General features: G+C 49.5%; 1 protein-coding gene across 11 annotated transcripts in view; it reads right to left on the bottom strand.

Annotated features, from left to right (window-relative positions):
* Positions 1-332: 332 nt before the first annotated feature.
* LOC139227639 (transducin-like enhancer protein 3) overlaps positions 333-23,258 on the bottom strand; it is a 111,383-nt gene continuing 88,457 nt past the window's right edge. For 8 of the 11 annotated variants that reach the window (XM_070858550.1, XM_070858549.1, XM_070858547.1 and 5 more), the window contains 12 exons: positions 22,152-22,271; positions 20,667-20,717; positions 17,544-17,696; positions 15,748-15,880; positions 13,099-13,280; positions 12,889-12,965; positions 11,673-11,922; positions 9,456-9,703; positions 8,309-8,456; positions 6,429-6,579; positions 4,492-4,568; positions 333-3,063 (listed from right to left, as the gene is read on the bottom strand). In XM_070858550.1, coding sequence (XP_070714651.1) covers positions 2,956-3,063; positions 4,492-4,568; positions 6,429-6,579; positions 8,309-8,456; positions 9,456-9,703; positions 11,673-11,922; positions 12,889-12,965; positions 13,099-13,280; positions 15,748-15,880; positions 17,544-17,696; positions 20,667-20,717; positions 22,152-22,271 — 1,698 coding nt within the window. In that variant the 3' untranslated portion in view covers positions 333-2,955. The remainder of the gene's footprint in view (positions 3,064-4,491; positions 4,569-6,428; positions 6,580-8,308; positions 8,457-9,455; positions 9,704-11,672; positions 11,923-12,888; positions 12,966-13,098; positions 13,281-15,747; positions 15,881-17,543; positions 17,697-20,666; positions 20,718-22,151; positions 22,272-23,258) is intronic. The other 3 variants (XM_070858551.1, XM_070858553.1, XM_070858546.1) reach the window with 1 other exon arrangement.

Raw genomic sequence — 23,258 nt, forward strand, 5'->3', positions numbered from 1 at the left:
CTGATCTTGGCCTCAACTCCACTTCCCTGCCCACTCCCCATAACCCTCGACTCCCTTATCTGTCTATCTCCATCTTAAATATATTCAATGACCCAGCCTCCACAGCTCTCTGGGGCAGAGAATGCCACAGATTCACAACCCTCAGAATAAATTCCTCCTCATCTCCGTTTTAAATGGGCGACCCCTTATTCTGAGACTAGGCCCCCTACTCGTTCGGTCACTGGACTTGGTAACAAACATGACAACAAGAACCAAACCGTCGGGTTTCAGTTCTACAAAATACCGCAGGAAATATCACAACATCGCCCTTTATAATGCAGAGATTCTTTTTTTTTTAAAAAAAACCTTTTATTGAATTATTAACAACTGTACATCATCTTCGGTGATCACAAAGTTAAGTTGCTACATACTCTGGTGTCAGAGATCTCGCGAGACTTAAAACACTTCACTGACCCGCTCCGTGGTTTCCGAATGATCCAGGCACCAGCATTTACAAGTTATGTACATTTCTGCTCAGTTTTGTGTTTACTTAAAAAAAAACTATTTTGACACAAATATTAGAAAAAGAGTTCAATCCAAAGCAAGTCCTGCCAATTATTTTTTTGGGGGGGCGAGGCGGGGAGTTCATTAACTTTATATGAAGTCAAATTGTGAATGATGTCAAGAAAACTAAAGACAAAGTAATCGCAGCGTCAAGGTTAGCCCACAGAAACTGGGAATAGAATAAACTAGCTGCTCCTCAACTAACTTTAGTGACCAGGGGGTCACTGTTTACAGGGTGCTGATGGGGAAGGGGCTGAACCACTTTGGGAAATGCTCGAAAACATTTACTTTGTCACAACTGTCGCTCGGCCACGACCATCCCGCAGCCTGGCTTCAGCATGGCGACAGGTGCATGGGGAGGTGGGCATTGTTGGCTCACCGCGGATGGCACCGAGGGAGATCCGGAGCTGGGATTGGGAGAGAAGAAAACAACGCAAGAATGAAATCAAATCGAATCAGTGGCATTGCCGCGAGCATTCAAAAGCCCCACGGATGGGGGGGTGGGGGGGGGAAAGGGGGAACGGAGAGAAAAAGGAGAGCGAGCGAGAGAGAAAAAAGGGAGAGAGAGAAAAAAGGGAGAGAGAAAAAAGGGAGAGAGAGAGAGAAAAAAGAGAGAGAAAAAAGGAGAGAAAAAAGGAGAGAAAAAAAGAGAAAAAAAGAGAAAAAAAGAGAGAAAAAAGAGAAAAAAAGGAGAAAAAAGGAGAAAAAAAGAGAGAAAAAGGAGAAAAAAAAGAAAGAGAGAAAAAGAGAGAGAGAAAAAGAGAGAAAAAAGGAGAGAAAAAGGAGAAAAAGAAAGAGAAAAAGAAAAAGGAGAGAGAGAGAGACACAGCAGGGGGGGGGGGGGGGGAGTGGGCGAAGGTATAGAATCCTGTACTAGTGGGAGGGATGAAGGCAACAGTTGCCGTGTATTGCCCCCCTCACACACACCCTGCCCCAAGAGAAAACACCATTCTACCACCAATCCACATCGCCCACTGCAACAGTATTTTTCAGGACAAGCAACTGGATACAAAAACCAGAGCCATGGTGTCCGAGTGTCGGAAAAGGGGAAACAACTCTCTCAAGCGCGTTACTTTGAGAAACACTATTCTTAAGTATTTTACTCTTGCTGTTCAAGTATTAAAAATAAAAAGAAATGGAGACTGTTTTTGTTGCAGCAATACTGCACCACTGCCTGTCTGGGATTTAAACAAATATACAGAACAGATCAGACTGAAACTGAACCTAGACAGTGTGCATTTAACTGCTCGAAGCAGAGAAACCCGATGGTGGTGGGGGGTGGGGGTGTGGAGGAGGAGGGAGCTGGGGGGCGGGTGAAATCTGTTGGCAGACTTTTTTTTTTCATAAATCATTTCGCAAAAGTCCAGATCCTTGATCAGAAGTTCCAAAAGAACTTCATCTCGTTTGTCTTTAAGAGGCAAAATGGGGGGAAAAAAAAAAAAACACACTCCAATCTGTTCTGCAGATTCCCTGAGCCACACCTCCAACATTGCATTCCGTTTATCCAGTTTCATCTCCTCCCTTTCCGTGATCGGGGGTATCTGGGGAGAGGGGGCCCGACCGGGGCATGAGATCGGCGCAGTAAGAACGTTGCACTTGAATCAGAAGTGGACACTCGAAGATTTGATGGACTGTAGGTAGGAACCTGCACTTTTATTAAGGACGTCCGTCCCTTCTTCTTCACCACCAGCAACCCCCACGCTGACCCCCCTCCCCCTCCCCCTCCTCCTCTCAGACTCTTTCCATTTTAGTGGCAGACTTTTAAACCAGGTTTTTTTTTTTAGTTTCTACGTCCCGTGAAAAGATTAAATCCACACCAAAGCAGGTGCCGTGGTGACACGACACGCTCACACTCCACTGCAGGAACAACCAGAATGGGCCGGACAAGCCCAGAGCCCAAACTCTCCTACTTTCACCGAATATTTACAGTACATGTGTAACAAGTTCATATCGACAAATGAAGCACTGCTTCACTTTGGAGTTCAAAAGCATCTCTCTCTCTCGCTCTCGCGCACACGCACACACACACACGGTCCGTCAACAGGGCACTCCTCCTCTGTACTTAACAGATTGACTGCCACGGGTCGAAGAGAAGAAAAATATAAAGTCCAGTCGGGGGCCTTCACCTCGATGCCTCGGACAAATCACGAACCTCAAAAAAACATCTCGGCTTCAAATTGGCCATCACGAGCCTTCCGTCGGGGCTGGAAAGAGAGACTTCTTAATTTTCAGACTTGAATGAAGTCCTGAATATCCCGGACAGATATAGTCTTTTGTAAACCAGATCGCGGGAGGTCGACTGCAATGCCCAACGCATTCCTTCCTCATTTTTAAAAAAAAGCTCGATTTCAAACCAGAGCGATTATGTCCCTGAATCCCACAGTCTAAAGTGCCACTATAGTCCTTCCGCCCTCAGTAGATGACCTCGTAGACTGTAGCTTTCTTGTCCCCAGACCCCGTGACGATATACTTGTCATCAGCTGAGATATCACAACTTAAAACAGATGATGATTCCTTTGACTGGAGGTGGAGAAAATACACAGTTTTAGAAAAGGCAGATAAGCACCCAATAAATTAAACAATATACCAGAAAGTTCCCTTAGCAGAGGGGTCAATAACCAGGGGGCATAGATTTAAAGTAATTGATAGGAGGTTTAGAGGGGATTTGAGGGGAAATTTCTTCACCCAGAGGGTGGTGGAGGTCTGGAACTCGCTGCCTGAAAGGGTGGTAGAGGCAGAAACCCTCACCACATTTTTAAAAAAGTACTTGGATGCGCACTTGAAGTGCCGTTACCTACAGGGCTACGGACCGAGAGCTGGAAAGTGGGATTAGGCTGGGTAGCTCTTGGTCGGCCAGCGCGGACACGATGGGCTGAAATGGCCTCCTTCCGTGCTGTAAATTTCTATGGTTCTATTTCTATTCCATGGACCCATATTCTCTGGAGTTTAGAAGAATGAGAGGTGATCTCATTGAAACATAAGATTCTGATGGGGATTGACAAGGAGGATGTTTCCCCTGGCATCAGGGTCAGTCTCAGGATAAGGGGTCGGCCATTTAGGACTGAGATGAGGAGGAATTTCTTCACTCAGAGGGTGGTGAATCTTTAGATTTCTCTATCCCAGAAGGCTGTGGATACTGAGCCGTTGATTATATTCAAGGCGGAGATCGATAGACTTTTGAACTCTAGGAGAATCGAGGGATATGGGGATCGGGCGGGAAAGTGAAGTTGAGGTAGGTCAGCCGCGGTCGTATTGAATGGCGGTGCATGCTCGAGGGGCCGTAGGGCTTACTCCTGCTCCTAATTTTTATGTTCTAAAAGGTTGCCTCCCTCAAACCATGTCAGCACCCCTTTCACACAGTGTGGTCACTAACGGCAACCATCCTTTGGGTGGGGGCAAGCACGGCTAAGAACAAGTCCCGTGCTACAACGTGTTACAGGGGCTTGGCCCTTAGTCCCACAAAGAACAAGCAAAGCCCATTGGTGTTTCTTGGCAATGCTAGATGACTATTCCACCCCCCTCCCTGAATCTCTGCCTTCAATTGGATCACAATTTCGGGAGTGCCGTGAGGATGGACATGGCAGGCGACCAATGGCAGGGGTCCAGGGGCAGGGCGGTTGGCGGTCATGTGATGACACCTCCAGGAGTATGACCGACCAGAGTTGGCCACCCGAGGGAGGGGTCAGGCAGTAGCTGAAAGTCTCGATGGCCAATGGTAGAACCTCAATCTCTCCTCTGGCTGAGAGGAGCTCATTCAGCACCGACCGACCCCGGGAGAGGGCAGGGGAAGAGTTGTACGCGGCTTGTGGGCGGATTGTTTTTAAGAAATGAAAAGATCAAATAAAAAAATTGCTCAAACTTATTTGCTTGGTGAAAGAGAGGAAGACGAATACGACAATCACGGACACGTCAAAGACTTCGTACACACCAAGGGACGCCTTCTCTTACCTGGAATATACTGGCCCCGTACGGCGTTCTCCAGGCATTCAGCAGGTTGTCCTTGCCAGTGCTGACAAACCACTTACCTAAAAGAATGAAGACAGACTTGTATTTATATAGCGCCTTCCACAAACACCAGATGTCCCAAAGCACTTTACAGCCAATGAAGTACTTTTGGAGTGTAGTCACTGTTGTAATGTGGGAAACGCGGCAGCCAGTTTGTGCACAGCAAGCTCCCACAAACAGCAATGGGATAATGCCCAAATTATGTGCTTTAGTAATGCTGATTGAAGGATAAATATTAGCCAGGATATCGGGGATAACTCCCCTGCTCTTCTTCAAAATAGTGCCGTGGGATCTTTTGCTCAAGAGCACCGAACACCCCAAATCTATGATTGGTCTTTAGAATAGAATCTCCAACATGCGAGAGTCTAACCACTGCCCCTTGATATTCAACGGCATTACCATCACCGAATCCCCCACCATCAACATTCTGGGAGTCACCATTGACCAGAAACTTAACCGGACCAGCCACATAAATACTGTTGCAACAAGAGCGGGTCAGAGGCTGGGTATTTTGCAGTGAGTATCTCACCTCCTGACTCCCCAAAGCCTTTCCACCATCGACAAGGTGGAAGTCAGGAGGGTGATGGAATACTCTCCACTTGTTGGAGCTGTACTCATCCAGGCAACACTCAAGAAGCTCGACACTATCCAGGACAAAGCAGCCCGCTTGATTGGCACCCCTTCCACCAACTTCAACATTCACTCCCTCCACCACCGGCGCACCGTGGCTGCAGTGTGCACCATCTACAAGATGCACTGCAGCAACTCGCCAAGGCTTCTTCGGCAGCACCTCCCAAACCAGTGACCTCTACCACCTAGAAGGACAAGGGCAGCAGGCGAATGGGAACACCATCACCTCCACGTTCCACTCCGTCACACACCATCCTGACTTGGAAATATATCGGCCGTTCCTTCATCATCGCTGGGTCACAATCCTGGAACTCCCTCCCTAACAGCACTGTGGGAGCACCTTCACCACACGGACTGCAGCGGTTCAAGAAGGCGGCTCACCACCACCTTCTCAAGGGGCAATTAGGGATGGGCAATAAATGCCGGCCTTGCAACGATGCTCACATTCCAAATAAACAAACATAAAAATAGTTGAAGGGTCAAGAACGAGGAGCCACAGCTACAAGAGATTAACAGAGGGCAGGAGAAAACCTAAGAGGGTTGTGCGGCTGTGGAATTCACCTCAAGGGTCAGTGGTTCAGCCAGAAACTGTCAATATTTAAGACGACAATGCATAGGTGGTTGATGACAGAGGCTAAAAGGCCCATGGGAACAGAGGATGCAATTAAACTATTGGCTCACCGAGAGTAAACGGCAACATCGACTGGTTGGGCCGAATGGACCGTGTTTGTAACTCATGTACATCCTGAGCTAGGCATCTCAGGATATAATAGGAGCAGGAGTCGGCCATTCGACCCCTCGAGCCTGCTCCCCATTCAATAAGATCATGGCTGATCGGATCTTGGCCTCAACACCACTTCCCTGCCAGTTCCCCATAACCCTCGACTCCCTTATCGCTCAAAAATCTGTCGATCTCCATCTTAAATAAATATATTCAATGACCCAGCCACCACAGCTCTCTGCCCACAGCTTCACAACCCTCCGAAGAAATTCCTGCTCATCTCCATCTTAAATGGGTGACCCCTTATTCTGAACCCCCCCCCCCCGGAGGGGAAACATTTAGCATTTTTGCTTGTATGGAGAGAAAAACTAGCTAGATACAGGATTTCCACTTCTCTTTTCTGGCTGCCCCCAGTTCTTGGTTCTCACGATTAAAATTGCGTGAATTTTAACATGGTGTGGGGGCGGGGGGTGTGTGGATAGCAGAAGAGATCACCACCGTCTATAAACAATTCCAACTCTTTACTTACCACAATACGCAAACTTTAGCGACAGGACGCAGCTCTCGTGCAGGTGAAGCTGGTATTTGTCGGGTTTGGTGTGATGCAGCACCTCCACATTGCTGCTCTCCATACCCACCGCTAACCATTCACCAGTGGGGCAATAGCCCAACGAGAAGATCTGTACCGGGGTGGGGGGGGAGAAAGGCAATAGGTTAGTCATGGCCAGTATCTCTAGGTGAGAGCACGCAATTGGAGAACACAGAAACAACAACTACTTGTATTTATATAGCGCCTTTAAGAGTGATATGTCCCAAGGTGCTTCACAGGTGTGTTACGAGATTAAAAAAAATTTGACACCAAGCCGCAGGTGGTTAGAAAAACCATAAGAAAACCAAGCACGGGGTTCATTTCTAGAGGGTTAAAATTGAAAGCAGAGAAGTTATGTTGAACTTGTATCGAACCTTGGTTAGATCGCACTTGGAGCACTGTGCAGGAGTCTGGTCTCCATATTATTAAAAAAAAAAGATATACAGGCATTAGGGAAGGTGCACAATGGATTCATAAGGATGATACCAGAACAGAGGGGATAGAAGTATCAGGAAAGGCTGATCAAGCTGGGGCTCCTAGAAAAGACAAGGCTGAGGGGGGCCCTAATAAAGGTCTTTAAAATAATGGGTTCAAAAGGGTGGATGTAGAGAAAACGTTTCCACTTGTGGGAAAACCAAAACTGGAGGTAATAAAGGCACGTACGTGGTCACAAGGGTTTCCGCATGCGATGCATGAAAAACCCGGGACTTGCGATCCATCAAGATTCAGCTGGGCAGATCCAATACATCCCCGGGAAATGGACATCCGTGGATGCAGGGCTGGTCAATCTGCCCAGCGCGTGCCCGTGAAACTCTTACGCCTGGTAAACGCAGGCGTAGGGCCTTATTTCACCAGTGGTAAGGGTTTAAGTAAATATTAAAATACAAAATTAGGTTAGGTTATTTTTGGCCCCGTGATAAAGGTTTATTACATTTATTGTTAAAAACATTTCATTTTTGTTTTAAACGTTTAATTAAATTGTATTTGAATTCATTTTGACCACGTGATATTTATTTTTATTTCAGTGCTGCGAAACGGTGTCTTTAGGAGATTCCTAATTAAGCTTATGGGGATTCCGTGAGTAAATGGACTCCCACTAGCACAATGGGAATCCCCCCCCCCCCCTCCCCCATGTGATTGGTTGGGCCGGCCCATGTGATCCCAGGGAGGCTTGCGAACCGCCTGCACCCCCGGGATCCGTGGGCCTCTCCGCGGGGGTACGCCTGCAGCCCCGGGGGCCCGAGTCTCCGGAATCATCAGGTAGGTGCGGAGTTTGCTTACGGTTTGGATTGGAGGCACTTGCCCGCGGGAAGCCGATGGTTGTGCGATTATAATCAGGGAGGCTCAGGGGGGCAGAATGAGAGGAGCATAGACATCTCGGGGAGGGTTGTGGGGCTGGAGGAGATTAGAGATAGGATAGCAGTTTGTCCTTACAAACCTGGGATGCGTTGGAGCGAGCACGATGAGCGGTTCGACGCCAGAGTAGTGAACCGGTAGTTCCTGGTGGCAACAGTGATGGGAGCAATTCTTGTGCGTTTAATGAATTAAGAGTACTTATTGCCCAAGTGCTATATTGGGACACGACTGCAGTGCATTGCTTAAATGACACTTCCCCAATAGCGTGCTGGTATAGCACTCCACGTCAGTCGAGTGAGAACAATGTACACCGAGAAATAATCTGACCAGATACACAGAGGTGGGGTGTACAAATAATATTCGCACACACTCGAAGGATTCTTTCAACAGTTGGTGTGACCGGACTGGACCAGTGCCTGCCCCAAAAACACCACCAAGTTGACCATTTATGACCAGCCACCCACCTGTGAGGTGAAGTCATGTTGCTGGAGTTGTCTCCCTTCTCTCAGATCCCACGATCGCACCGTGTTGTCAAGGCCACCCGTCCATAGCTTTGTGCCATCGTGCGAGATATCTATACAACTTGCACCATCTGTGTGCCCTTGAAATTGCCTAACACAAACACAAAACATTGCATTTTTAAAAAATTGTTGCATTACAACTGCTCCTCCTCCTCCCCTCCCACTCCCAACACAAACAGTTTAACTGCATTGTTGAAACACGCCGCACTATCACATAATTGCCAGACTAACGAGACTTGGAGGGGATTGGATATTATGGTTCCAATCATCTCAGAATAACGTGGATTGACGCACGCTCAGCTTGAATGAATGTCAGATAATGAGCAACCAGCTCTTTCTTCATATCTCACTGTGGCTCAGTGGGCAGCACACTCGCCTCTGGGTCAGGAGGTTGTGGGTTCAAGTCCCACTCCAGACACTGGAGCACAAATATCTCCGCTGACACTCCCAGTGCAGTGCTGCACTGTCGGAGGTGCCGTCTTTTTATTGGGACGTTAAACCAAGGCCCCGACTGCTCAGGTGGACATAAATGATCCCATGGCCACTATTTCAAGAGTAGAGGAGTTCTCCCCGGTGTCCTAGGGCCAATATTTATCCCTCAATCAGCATAACAAAAAAATAGATTATCGGATTATCACATTGCTGTTTGTGGGAGCTTGCTGTGCACAAACTGGCTGCCACGTTTCCCACATTACCACTCCAAAAAGTACTACACTTGGGACGTCCTGAGGTTGTGAAAGACACTGTATAAATCTTTCTTTTTACATCACTTAGTCTACATGAGGCGAGGAAAACCCCCAGTGGGAGCACGCTCTGGTATCCGTGGGTCCAAAGTCGTCACATCTCAAATCACTACGTGACTGGATCCCAGAAAGGTTACGTGTCAGACCCGGTACCTTTGCAGGTCGAGGTGGCCATTGTTTGTGGTGAGGGCCAGCAGCCGAGGCCTGCCCGTCCCCACTGGACAATCTCGCACACAGAAGTGAAGGTCGATTAGCGCTTGGTTGGAGAAACAAGGACCTCCCCATCTTTGCAAGTTGCAGGATGGACAAGCTGGACAACAGATCGGCAAGTCAGCCACCGGCCTCACCTTACGAGGGTCTGGTTGTGTAGATCCCAGACGGCGATGTTACCGTCACTGCAGCAGGAGAAGCAGACTTTAGCGTCGGGGCTGATCGCCAGGGCGTAGCAGGCGGGCGCGGAGGACGTGAGCTCGGCCTTGATCCTCGGTGTGGGCGAGGCCAGGTCCCAGATGGTCAGCGTGCTCGCTTCCCCGCCTACGATCAACGTCCGGCCGTCCGGTAGAAGTTTGCAGGAACGGATGTAATTATCCCGGTTCTGTAAAGCGGTGGGGAGAAGAAAAGTCAAGTTAAACCCAAGGAGAGCAGCACTTCGACGTATGACCCCCGGGGGCAACTGTGGCTCAGTGGGCAGCATCCTAGTCGCTGGGTCAGAAGGTCGTGGGGTCAAGTCCCACTCCAGAGACTCGAGCACAAACTCCAGGTTGGCACTCCCAGTGCGGTACAGAGGGAGTGCTGCATTGTTGAAGATGCCGTCTTTCAGACGAGACGTTAATCAGAAGACCCGTCTGCTCTCAGGTGGACATAAATGATCTCAGAGGCTCAGTCGTTGAGTATATTCAAGACATGGATCCCTAGATTTTTGGATATTGAGATCAGCCATGATCTCATTAAATGGTTATGTTAAGAACAGCAGAGTTCTTCCTGATGTCCTGGCCAATATTTATCTTGACTGCACCCAAATTGGCTGCTGCATTGCCGATGTTACAACAGTGTTGGCTGTAAAGTGCTTGGGACATCCAGAGGTCGTGAAAGGCGCTATATAAATGCAAGGCTCTCTCTTTGGTGGTGCGTTCATATATTGATTGCTTTGTACTTGCACATCCATTCCAACATCCCCCTTCACTGGTTGAACCGGGGTCCTTTCCATCACATGGTCATGGCTTACTTTGCAACAATGTGCTGGGTTTACCTTCCCCGGAACCACCCACTGTCGTGTAATCCTCCAACAGACCCCCCCGCACCCGTCCCTATCTTAGTCAAGCCCTTTGATCCAACATCAAACTGCACAATCGGACGGACTGTAATTACATAGGGCCCTGGTGAGACCACACCTGGAGTACTGTGTACAGTTCTGGTCTCCTTACCCAAGGAAGGATATACTGGTCACAGAGGGAGTGCAATGAAGACTGATTCCTGGGATGGGGGGGGAATTGTCCTATGAGGAGAGATTGAGTAGACTAGGCCGATATTCTCTAGAGTTTAGAAGAATGAGGGGTGATCTCATTGAAACATACACATTCTTTCAGGGCTTGACAGGGTAGATGCAGGGGGAATGTTTCCCCCGGGCTGGAGAGTCTAGAGTCAGGGGTCACAGTCTCAGGATAAGGGGTCGGCCATTTAGGACTGAGATGAGGAGAAATTTCTTCACTCAGAGGGTGGTGAATCTTTGGAATTCTTTACCCCTGAGGGCTGGGGAGGCTCAGTCATTGAGTATATTCAAGGCCAAGATCGATAGATTTTTGGATATTAAGGGAATCAAGGGATATGGGGATCGGGCAGGAAAGTGGAGTTGAGGTCGAAGATCAGCCATGATCTTATTGAATGGCTGACTCCTGCTCCTAAGTCTTGTGTTATGTTCTTAAAACATCCCAAGGTGCTTCACAGGACAGATATCAAACAAAATTTGACACACCAGAGGGCGCAGATTGAAGGTGAATCAGCAGAGGCGACACGAGGAAAAACTGGTTTTTTTTTATATAAAAAGCAACGAGCGGATAGTGTTTGGAATGCAATTAGTGATAGGGTGATGGAAACAGATGCAATAGTTGCCTTCAAAAGGGAACTGGATAAATACTGGAAGGAGAAAAAAAATTGCAGGGATACAGGTAAAGAGCGGGGGAAATGGGGGAATAACTGGGTTGCTCTTCGAAAGAGCTGGCGCGGATTCGATGGGCCGAATGGCCTCCTTCAGTGCTGCACTGTTTTACGCCGTACCTAATTCAACACCAATCACCAATCTCATTTGGAGACCACGGGGGAGATGTTGGCTGAAAGTGGCACACGGGTGCAGTTAGGGGTTGCACTTTTGAGATGGGAGTTTAAGTGCATCATTGAGACACAGTGGAGTTGAGGCAGAAGATCAGCCACGATCTTGGTAAATGGCGGAGCAGGCCGACTCCTGCTCCTACTTCTCGTGTTCTTTGTAACAAAGGCTCCCACTGACAGCGACGCCGCTTTCGTTCCTCCAAGCGCCGGACACGCTTCCTCCCCCTCGCTCCACTTACTAGACAGTCTAACTGGGAGACCGGACTCTTGCTGCCGGGCTGACTGATGTCCCAGATTTTGACGCAGCCCTTGCCTCCAGTGTACACGTGCCTCGTGGGGTTGCTGATGGTGACGGCACACACCACCTCGCCGTGGTTCAGGGTGTTGATCTGCCGGGCGTGCCGGGGAATGCCGGGGCCGATCAGGGCGTCGGGAGGGAACGGCACCGGCTGCATCTGTCCGTCCGCACTCACGTGAAAGGAATACGCACTGGGGAAGGAGGAAAAGAAATTAAAATAAAAGCCTCGCATTTCGACAGCGTCTTCCACAACCACCGGACATCTCAAAGCACTTCACAGCCAGGATTACCGGGGTGGGGGGGGCACAATTGCCCCGCGCCCAGTTCGAATTAAAACATAGCACCCAGCTAGACAGACTGCTAGGTGTTCCAGAATCGGACTGTTAGCGTAAACAACTGCTGTGCGCGGGTAAGGGGGCTTTTGCAGGCCACGATGCTCAGCACATCAGCACGTCACACATGTGCCGTGTCATGCTGACATGTCACAACCTCCCTCCCCTTTCTTTTAAAGCCGCTTTAGTGGGGCCCACTGGGCCGCCAGGGAGAATGTCGGCCGGGTGAGTGGTCTTGTACCCAAGGGGGGGGGGGTGGTGTGGGGCTACACGTTGGCGGCCCGGCCACACCACGGCCGCCATTGTCCGACCGACAAAAAAGTCGGCCGATAGGAAAAAAGATGGCCACCGCGGCGCTACCAACTCCCCTCGAAGGGCAGCTGGGGCGCACCAGCCTCCACGGCTTCTCGCCCCGCCGTCAGTGGCATTGCCCCACACCGACTTCTCATTGCGCGGGGGCAATTTCCCCCCCCCCCCCCCCCACAAGGGGCGCAAAGGGGTTGGCGTGCACGGCGACGTTGCCATCACTGTGCTTGCGCCCACTGGTGCGATAATCGCAGGGTAAAGCACTTTCTGCGCGCCGAGCCCCAGGGGCAATTCTGCGCTCTGGCCGAAAACCATTTAGCGCCAGGGGCCTTTCAGAGACGGGCGATTTCGGCCCCTCTGTCTCCTTCCCCCATTCCCCCCCCCCTCCAGAGAGCCGGTCATTCTCGGGACGTTGTTTTAAGACAAGTGGGCTTGAGAGATGAGCAGCTTAAAAAATATATACAAGATACATTTTTGAAATTCCAAAGTAAAGAAAGAAGAGGGATGGAGAAGACTCACGGTTTCCCTCCCGGTATTGAGGCGAGACTGGCAGACAGGCCTGGCGCTCGCATGTGGGAGTGAGGATCAAAGCCCACCTGTAGAGAGACATGCAGAACACGGCTGAGTTCACATACAATCGCTGCACAATGCCAGTAACTGCACTGTTAATTTTTAAAATATAAATTTTAAAATGAAATTGTGAGAAGAGCTTAAAAAGTTGGTACGTACTCCAGCAAAGCTCACCATGGGGGAACGGTAGGCAGCAGCAGCAGCGCTCATCTGTGGCGAGATGTTGTGGAGGCCGGGGTAAGCCCCGGGGCTGGTCAGGGCGCCGTTCATCTCGTGGTGGGACATCATGGCAAAGGGGGCGTAGGAGCCGGCCAGCGAGATCGGGGCGCGAAGAGCCGGTGCTGGAAAAACAAAAACGGCAAAAGTTCTTCATAAGAATTAGGAGCAGGAGTCGGCCATTCGGCCCCTCGAGCCTGCTCCGCCATTCAACGAGATCGCAGCTGATCTGATCCTGACCTCACTTCCCCGCCCGCTCCCTATAACCCTCGACTTCCCTCAGAAGCTCCTCAGGATTAAGTGCGCGGCTGAGTCAAGAAACTCTTGGCATTTACACCGGGCCCCGCCGCACAGGCTCACGCACTGCTCACCGCCAACTTGCATTTAAATAGCGCCTTTATCGCCGAAAGTGCTCCAGGATTGTCCTAGCGTCTCCAAAGATTAATCACCAAAAACCCAGGAGAAAAATCATAGGGGCACCAAAAACAAAACGTTCTTTTTAAAAAAATTCATTGACAGGATGTGGGAGTCGCCGGCAATCATTACCCATCCTTATCTGCCCTCGAGAAGGTGGTGGCAAGCCGCTTTCTTGAATAAGTATCTCGTTGGGCAATTTCAGGGGGCAGTTAAGAGTCAACCACATTGCTGTGTGTCTGGAATCACATGTAGGCCCAGACTGGGTAAGGACGGCAGATTTCCTTCCCTAAAAAAGGACATCCGTGAACCAGATGGGTTTTTATGACAATCCGGTAGTTTCATGGTCACCGTTACGGACACTAGCTTTTTATTCCTGATTTATTTAATGAATTTTGAATTTAAATTCCCCAGCTGCCGTGGTGGGATTTGAACTCACGACTCCAACTCATCAGTCCAGGCCTCGGGATTACGAATCCAGTAACATAACCACTATGCTACTGTATTCTGACTCATGAAAATACTGGAGTTGGGGAGAAAAACATGCGGTTTGACTGGGCCAGGTGGTTAGAGTTGGGAAGGTCATGTGATGAAACCTCCAGACACCAGAGAGCTGTAGGTTAGAGGGAGTGGGTTAATCAATCTACTTAACATAAAAAGGAAGTCCCATCTCATCTAGCGCTGATGAGAGAGCAAATGTGTGGGTGTAGACTATGCTGCTTCTATCTTAACTCAGACAGGAACATAAAAATTAGGAACAGGAGTCGGCCATGCGGCCCCTCGAGCCTGCTCAGCTATTCAATATCATGGCTGATCTTCGACCTCAACTCCACTTTCCTGCACTGTCCACGTATCCCTTAATATCCAAAAATCTAGCGATCTCTGTCTTGAATGTACTCAGACTGAGCCTCCACAGCCTTCTGGGGTAGAGAATTCCAAATTTCACCATCCTCCGAGTGAAAATATTTCTCCTCATCTCAGTCCTAAATGGCCAACCCCTTATTCTGCGACTGGCCCCTGGTTCTAGACTCCCCAGTCAGGGGGAAACATCCTCCCTGCATCTACCCTGTCAAGCCCTGTAAGAATTTTGTATGTTTCAATGAGATCACCTCTCATTCTTCTGAACTCTAGAGAATATCAGACCAGTCTACTCAATCTCTCCTCATAGGTCAATCCCCCCCATCCCAGGAATCAGTCTGGTGAACCTTTGTTGCACTCCCTCTATGGCAAGTGTATCCTTCCTTGGGTAAGGAAACCAAAGCTGTACACAATCTCAGAAATTTACAGCACGGAAGGAAGCCATTTCGGCCCATCGTGTCCGCGCCGGTTGACAAAGAGCTATCCAGCCTAATCCCACTTTCCAGCTCTAGGTCACGGCACTTCAAGTGCACATCCCTGGTGAGGGTTTCTGCCTCTACCACCCTTTCAGGCAATGAGAGTTCCAACCCCCACCCCCTCCTGGGTGAAGACATTTCCCCTCAAATCCCCTCTAAACCTCCTACCAATTACTTTAAATCTATGCCCCCTGGTTGTTGACCCCTCTGCTGAGGGAAATAGGTCTGTCATATCCATACTATCTAAGCCCCTCAATTTTATACATGAATATATTTATTGGTGAAATACAGAAAGAATGCATCACTGGTTTGGTTGTTTTGAAACCCCCCCCGCCTCTCCTCGGAACATAATAGGAGCAGGAGTAGGCCATTTGGCCCCTCGAGCCCTGCGAAGGCATGTGCCCATTGGTATGCAGTTCGATGGGCATTACCAACCCTCGACCCTTCACCACAGTGCCACCTGTTGACTCGTGCACCCAAGCACTGAATGTTGGCAGGCTACAAGCAGCAGTAGGCCCGAGCCCACCAGACCACGCACGGTCCCAGCAGGGATCATTGGCTTGCGATCAGGTGGCTGGAGGGGGGTGGGGGGGGGGGGCACCTGGATTCCTTCCCTCCCAAGCGCTGGGTTGCTGAGTCTCATTCTAGGGACTCTACTTTTGGGGGGGGGGGGGGGGGGGGGGGAGGGGAGTAGATAGTAGAAAACAAAAGGCTGTTAGCAAGGGGGCAATTTTGCCGTGTTCAATGATGATGGAGCACAGGCCAAGCGGAGAGCCCCAACATCTGGCTATAATCCGTGCATCGAGAGCGGAACGTGTGACAGGCCCCGAGCCGGCACGGTTACCTAGTGACTCCATGCCCGGAGGCTTCCCCGCGATTGGTCGCAGCCCCGGCGTTGAGCTGGTGCCGGGGGTCGGGGCATCGTTGCGAGGGGTCGGGGTGTTGGATTTCAGCCCAGGGGTCGATGATTTGTCATTCTGCAAAATAAAGAGGGTGGGGGAAAAGAGTCAATACGGACACGCGAGAGAGCCAGACCGAGACTGAGCCACAGAGATGCAGAGACCGCGAGCATGACAGAGAGAGGCACAGTGAGCGAGCCAGACAGAGAGAGGGGCAGTGAGAGCGAGAGCGATCAAAGAATTGTATTTATATTGACACCTTTCAGGCCCTTAGGATGTTTATAAAATTTCACAGCCAAATACATCAGAGGGAGACAAACGAAAAGATTGCTGTGTAATCCCCTGGATCAGTGAGAGTCACTGTTTGAACACTTAACAGTGCAGTGGAGCAAAGAGCAGATAGCGGAAGTTTTATGTAAACCCGTCACAGCATCGCTTATTGCGATTTCACCACCAGTGAGCTGCGATCCAGAGAATCAGTCTCCGTGACCTGGGTGGGGGGAGAAAAAGGGGAAGGAAAACTCCAGCTGATAATTTCCTGTACTGAGCATTGTGAAAGAGCCAGTTTGTAACCCTTGCACACGGGATACAGTTCAGTGACTAACATCCTTCCCAATGCTTTGCTGAATTATTCTTATTTTTATAAAACCGTATCAGCCCCAGAGAAGCAGCGAATGAGGTCGAATGTACAGCATGGGGAGCAGGCCATTGGGCCCCACGCTCCGTGCCGGTGTTTATGCTCCACACCAGCCTCCTCCCACCCCTCACCATAACCCTCTATTCCCTTCTCCCTCATGTGTTTATATCCAGCTTCCCCTTAAATGCAGCGATACTATTCACCTCAACCACTCCCTGTGGCAGCGAGTTCCACATTCTCACCCCTCTCTGGGGAAAGAAAATTACAAAGTATTCATAGCACAGGAACAGGCCATTCGGCCCGACCGGTCCGTGCTGGTGTTTATGCTCCACATGAGCCTCCTCCCACTGATGTCCCCTTTCATTTATTTTGGCCATGACTACGCGACCCATTCAAATTCCCGCAGATGTGCGGTTCTTCCCCACCCACAACTGGAAAGCAGCCTGCCGGGACCTCCCGACCACATAGCTCGACAGGAACATTGCCCCCCAACCCATCAACATATCCGGCTCGCCCTCTCTCCCTCATGAAGTTTCTCCTGAACTCATCGGATTGATCAGTGACGATCCTGTACTAGTTGGTGCCTTATACTGGTGACTAACTTACATTTATGGGAACTCAATCGGTCAATTTCCCAGCAGATTCAAAGCCAAGAGCTGAACACTTGTAGGCTGAAGTGTTGAATTCCAATGATTGGGAGATCCTGGCCGAGTCTCTGCACTGGCTGGGAGGCAGGGGGGTTTTGGGGGGGGGGGGGGTGGGACAGTGGGGGAGGGGAGGGGAGGGGAATGTATGCACCAGTGAGCATGCTTACAGGTTTGTAGAGCTGTTGAGTTGGGAGTGGCTAAGCCAATCATGTGATATTCACAAGACTCAATAAAACCCCAGTCAGTTGGGTCTGGGTCATCCACGATGGGATATGCAGTTGTGAGCCTGATGGATGAACTGGTAATGTGTAGTGTGATTGTTAAACCTTTGTTAATAAACCAACTCATTCTCAATAGCAACGTGTTGCTATGAATTCTTAAGCAAAGAACCCATGAAGCAAATACAGGAAATGAAGGGTAGGGGGAGCAGTGAGGGGCAGGAACGAGATGCACTCACGTGGCCTATATCTTTTGTTTTCGATGAAGGCGTGCTGCTGGATGAAGCGACGGAGGCGGGGCTGTTGGGGGCGTCCTTCTTTATGCTGCGGGATTTATCCAAGCCGTTCTCGCGGGGAGAGTGCGCGGGGCTGACCCGAGGCGTGGCAGGATCCTGCAATTTAAATCATTGAAAAAAAATGTAAAGTGAGTCACTGGAGCCGGAACGGTTAAGAGAAACATAACCCACACATGTCTGGTCTTAATCAGGCAATCTAATAACAAAGTGTCTTGTTTTCACCACCAAGAGTTACTGCAAAATTCCTTTGTCGTTACACTGTCGCTTCATCACAGCGCATTCCATGTCCTCCCACGCCATGCAGCGCGGGTTCAAAAGGTCAAACGTCAAAGGTCACCAAGGGAGGCTAGCCCCATGCTTTCTCCTCCGCCTGTTCTCTCTTCTTCCAACACCCCCCACCAGCAGTTCCAAAACAAGCGCTCTACTCGGAACTCTATACGGCAAACGAGCCAAAAGGCGGGCAGAGGAAATGTTTCAAGGACACCCTCCAGGCCTCCCTGATAAAATGCAACATCCCCACTGACACCTGGGAGTCCCTGGCCAAAGACCACCCTAAGTGGAGGAAGAGCATCCGGGAGGGCGCTGAGCTCCTCGAGTCTCGTCGCCGAGAGCATGCAGAAAACAAGCGCAGGCAGCAGAAGGAGCGTGCGGCAAACCAGACTCCCCACCCACCCCTTCCTTGAACCACTGTCTGTCCCACCTGTGACAGGGACTGTGGTTCCCATATTGGACTGTTCAGTCACCTGAGAACTCACTTTTAGAGTGGAAGCAAGTCTTCCTCAATTCTGAGGGACTGCCTATGGTGATGCTAGGTGGATGCCGACAGCCCTCACCCTCGTCCACTCACGTGCAGCACGAGCCAAGCGCAGCGCACGTTGGTGAGCCGGTCATTCCCGAGGTGCACCGCGGGTCCTGTCAGATTAGATTAGGAGTGGGAACGTTGGCCGAGTATCTCCCTCCTCCGCCTCTCTTGGGGAGCACAGGAGGACGACTGCCGCCATTATGGGTGAGGCCAATACCGGCCGGAGATCTGGAGCCCAGCACTGCATCCGGGGGCATGTTTATCTGCCAGGTTATCCGGGAGATGTGGTCACTGTTGCATTATACAGCAACAACAACTTTTATTCATATAGCACCTTTAACATAGTGAAACATCCCAAGGCGCTTCACAGGAGCATAATGCGATAAAAATTTGACACTGAGCCACATAAGTAAAAATTAGGGTAGATGACCAAAAGCTTGGTCAAAGAGGTAGGTTTTAAGGAGCATCTTGAAGGAGAAAGAGAGGTAGAGGTTTAGGGAGGGAGTTCCAGAGCTTGGGGCCCAGGCAACAGAAGGCATGGCCACCGATGGTGGAGCGATTACAATCAGGGATGCTCAAGAGGGCAGAATTAGAGGAGTGCAGATATCTCAGGGGGTTGTGGGGCTGGAGGACATTACAGAGATAGGGAGGGGCGAGGCCATTGAAAACAAGGATAAGCAAGGACAAAAAGGAATGTACGAGGGGGGAGAAATGGAGAACAGAAGACAAAGATCACGAGTAACTCTGGTAACGTCTCCCGACAAAGGAAACAGTCGGATAAACCAGCTCAAGCCTCCCATTGGCTGGCCAATGGGAACAAACGTTGACGGTAGATGGAAAGCCTGGAAATTTGTGAACAATCAGAGAATGATATGGCACAGAAGGAGGCTACTCAGCCCATTGTCCCCAATCCCCGCCACCCCCCCCCCCCCCCCCAATCTCCCATTGGCCCAGCAATTTTCCTCATTCTGGTATTTGTCCAAGAAAATACTCAATTTGTCCACTTGGCTAACACCATGGATTCTCAAAAACCCTGTCAACCACAACTCAGTCAATGACTCAATTTGGTTTATTTGAAAAAAAATATTGTTTTTCCTTCACAACACTGGTTTCCACAAGTCAAACCAGCTTTCTGCTGAACAGCCTTGCAGCACAGTACAACAAATACAACTGGTCCCCCTCCCTCCCTCCCCGTCCTCTCCCTCCCTCCCTCCCTCCCAGTCCCCTCCCTCCCTCCCTCCCAGTCCCCTCCCTCCCTCCCCTACGCCTCCCTCGCCCCTTCCCCCCCAAAAAAAATCAATCCCATTCCGAAGAAGGAATCAGACAAAATCGACAAAAGCAAAGCAGACAAGATTGCTGGACTCAAATATTTCTCAATTTGGCAGAGCTAAATCCAAACTTTTTTTGCACAATACTGATTGTGCCCCCCAGGATGAAAAAAACCCAACAGGACTATAATTATACACATTCCATTATTATACACAAGTAATGTCAGCCTTTTCCAAATTCCAGGATGGTTTTGGGTCTGGGGAGGGGGGAAAAAGGAGAAACAGGAGTGGGGTGGAGAGAGGGGGAAAGAGGACACCCCCAAACTCGTGACTAAACAATTCACTTTATGTCATATGGGTTGAGGGACTTCAGTGACGTGGATCGACTGGAGAAGCTGGGGTTGTTCTCAGAGCAGAGAAGGTGGAGAGGACATTAGATAGAGTTGTTTCAAATCATGAGGGGTCTGGACAGAATAAAGAGAGAAATTGTTCCCATTGGGGAAGGGTGGAGAACCAGAGGACACAGATTTAAGGTGATTGGCAGAAGAACCAAAGGCGACATGAGGAAAAACATTTTTACGCAGCGAGTGGTTAGGATCTGGAATGCGCTGCCCGAGAGGATGGTGGAGGCAGACTCAATCGTGGCTTTGAAAAGGGAATTGGATAAGTACCTGAAGGAAATAAATTGTAGGGCTACGGGGAAAGGGCAGGGGAGTGGGACTGGCTGAAGTGCTCTTGCAGAGAGCCGGCACGGGCTCGACGGGCCGAATGGCCTCCTTCTGTGCTGTAACCGTTCTGTGAGTCTGTATTATTAATTTTGGCCCGAATCGCAAGAGGACTCTCAACGAGTCAGATTTAGAATAGCAGCCTCCTCTGCCACAACGCGCCCCCCCACCACCCCTAAAAATAATTTAAACATGGAGTCACCAGGAATGTTTCCAGGTAGAAAGAATTTAAAACAATTTTTTTTTTTTTTTAAAAAGAGCCATTTCTTACCTCATTGGAAACGTCCACAACCAAGTCATCGCTCTTATCGCCATCACTGTCCTAGAGAGGAGAGATGCAGACGTCAACTGGAGTTCTTGTAAAGAAAGGCTTGTGTTGATGTAACAACCAACGCCCACTCCATACAGCGCCTGCAACAGTGCAAAGTGCTTCAAGGCAGGTGGGGGTTAAATGGACACCAAACAGGAATTAGAATTCAAGGCGGCAGTAAAGAACTTGCATTTATATAGCGCCTTTCATAACCTCAGGACATCTCAAAGCACTTTACAGCCAAAGAACAACTTTTGGAATATAGCCACTGTTGTAATGCAACCTAGCAGCCGATTTGCACATAGCAAGCTCCCACAAACAGCACTAAAATAGTGACCAGATAATCTGTTTTTCAGTGATGTTGGTTGAGGGATTAATATTGGCCCCAGGACACTGGGGAGAACTCCCCTGCTCTTCTTTGAAATAGTGCCTTGGGATCTTTATGTCCACCTGAGAGCGCAGACGGGGCCTCGGTTTAACGTCTCATCCGAAAGACGGCACCTCTGACAGTGCAGCGCTCCCTCAGCACTGCATTGGGAGTGTCGGCCTAGATTTGTGTGCTCAAGTCCCTGGAGTGGGTCTTGAACCCACAACCTTCTGACTCAGAGGGAGGTTACGTGCCCAGGTTAACAAGAGAAGTCAGTTTTACATTTCAAACTGCTCCAGATCAAAGGGCAGCTCTCTCTGAGAAAAGCTAATTGATGCGATTATATTGTTCTTTACAATACTGGTTACTTATTAATTTTGACAACAATGGTTATTTTTTATTCCCTTTTTACACAACCTCTCAAACAATTGAGGAAAGATTCAGAATGAGTTACGATTGGAATTTGGAAGAAGAACATAAGAAATAGGAGCAGGTGTCAGCCATATGGGTTCATGGCTGATCTGATCCTGGCCTCAAACCTGTAACCCTTCACTCCCCTATAGTTCAAGAATCTGTCTATCTGCGCCTTAAATACATTCAATGACCCAGCCTCCAGTTCTTTGGGGTAGAAAATTCCAAAGATTTACAATCCTCAGAGAAGAAATACCTCCTCATCTCCGTCTTAAATGGGCGACCCCTTATTCTGAAACTATGCCCCCTAGTTCTAAATTCCCCCACAAGGGGAAACATCTTCTCAGTATCTATTCAGAAACCAGTTTTTAATCTCGAATCTGGTTGTGATCGGAGTTCAAATGGTGACTGGAATCTGGTGGGGCATTTTTTTCTTAAAAAGGCACATATGCACAATGGGATTATTTGGTCACCATAACCTGAACCCACAACCTTCTGGCTCGGAGGCAGGAGTGCTACCCACTTAGCCACAGCGGAGACATATGATGGTGTGGTTGAAGAGTCCAATTTCGAGCGGGCCTTTAAACTACTAACAACCCACATGTTAAACCTCCTGGGAACCCAAACCCAAAGTGGCCAGTCTCCAAAAATAGCAGAGCCAGACTTACATATCTGTTCATGGTGTCTTTCTCTTCCACTTTCCGTTTCTTAGCATCCAGGTAGTCGGAGGAACCTCTGCTGTTCCTCTCGCTGGGCCTTAGGCTGTCCGATGGCGAGACCGAGTTATTCTGCAGAAAAGAAGAGGGGTTATTGAACAAGAGCCAAGCCGTGCAGTCCTGGGAGGGAGATCCGAGCTGATCGGAGATCATTGAACCGCGAGTCCAGTGCAGTATCAGACAACCCAATCCGAGCCCAGACACAGTCAGACGCACGGTCTATGTGGGTGGGCGTTCGGGTTCCAACCCTCCAGGATTAGCCTGGAGTCTCCAGGAATTCAAGATTAATCTCCAGGACACTGCTGAGCGCAACTCAGGAGAAAAACCCTGAGGTGTTAAAAAATAAAAGCATTTAAAAAAAAATTTTCTTTGAACACTTCAGTTCGAAAGGTATTGGAGACAGGTGTAATATATGTACCCGTGAGTATCCTCACAGGTTTGTCAAGCTGATGAGTTGGGAGTGGCTTAGCCAGTCATGTGATGTTCACAAGACTCAATAAAACCCCAGCTAGTTAAGTCCAGGTCATCAACAACTTGTATTTATATAGCGGATTTAACGTCCCAAGGCGCTACACAGGAGTGCTACGAGATCCACAATGAGGTATGCAGTTGTGAGCCTAGTGGACGAACCGGTAATGTGTAGTGTGATTGTTAAACTTTTGTTAATAAACTAGTTCCTAACAACAATGTGTTGCCAGGAATTCTTAAGCAAAGAACCCATGAAGCAAATACATTACAGTGGGGAAAAAAGGCCGTTTGACTGACAGCCAGAAATCATCCAATGGGGTAACGAAGAGTCTATTCGCTTTCCGATTGGCCACGGGAAGGCGGGGTGCCGTGTGGACGGACATGTCGGGCGACCAATGGGGTGTGGGGGTGGGGCAGTCAATCATGTGATGAACCCTCCAGGAATACATCCAACCAGTGTTAGCAACCCGAGGGGGAGGGGGAGGGGGAGGGGGCGTCTATAGGTTAGTCTCGCACACCTCAGTTAGTAATCGAGCATCACCTGCAGAGGCCTGGGACCAAGTGGCCGAAAGGAGGGACTTCAGCTCAACC

This window comes from Pristiophorus japonicus, chromosome 17, assembly GCF_044704955.1.
Source record: "Pristiophorus japonicus isolate sPriJap1 chromosome 17, sPriJap1.hap1, whole genome shotgun sequence".
Lineage (NCBI taxonomy): Eukaryota > Metazoa > Chordata > Chondrichthyes > Pristiophoridae > Pristiophorus > Pristiophorus japonicus.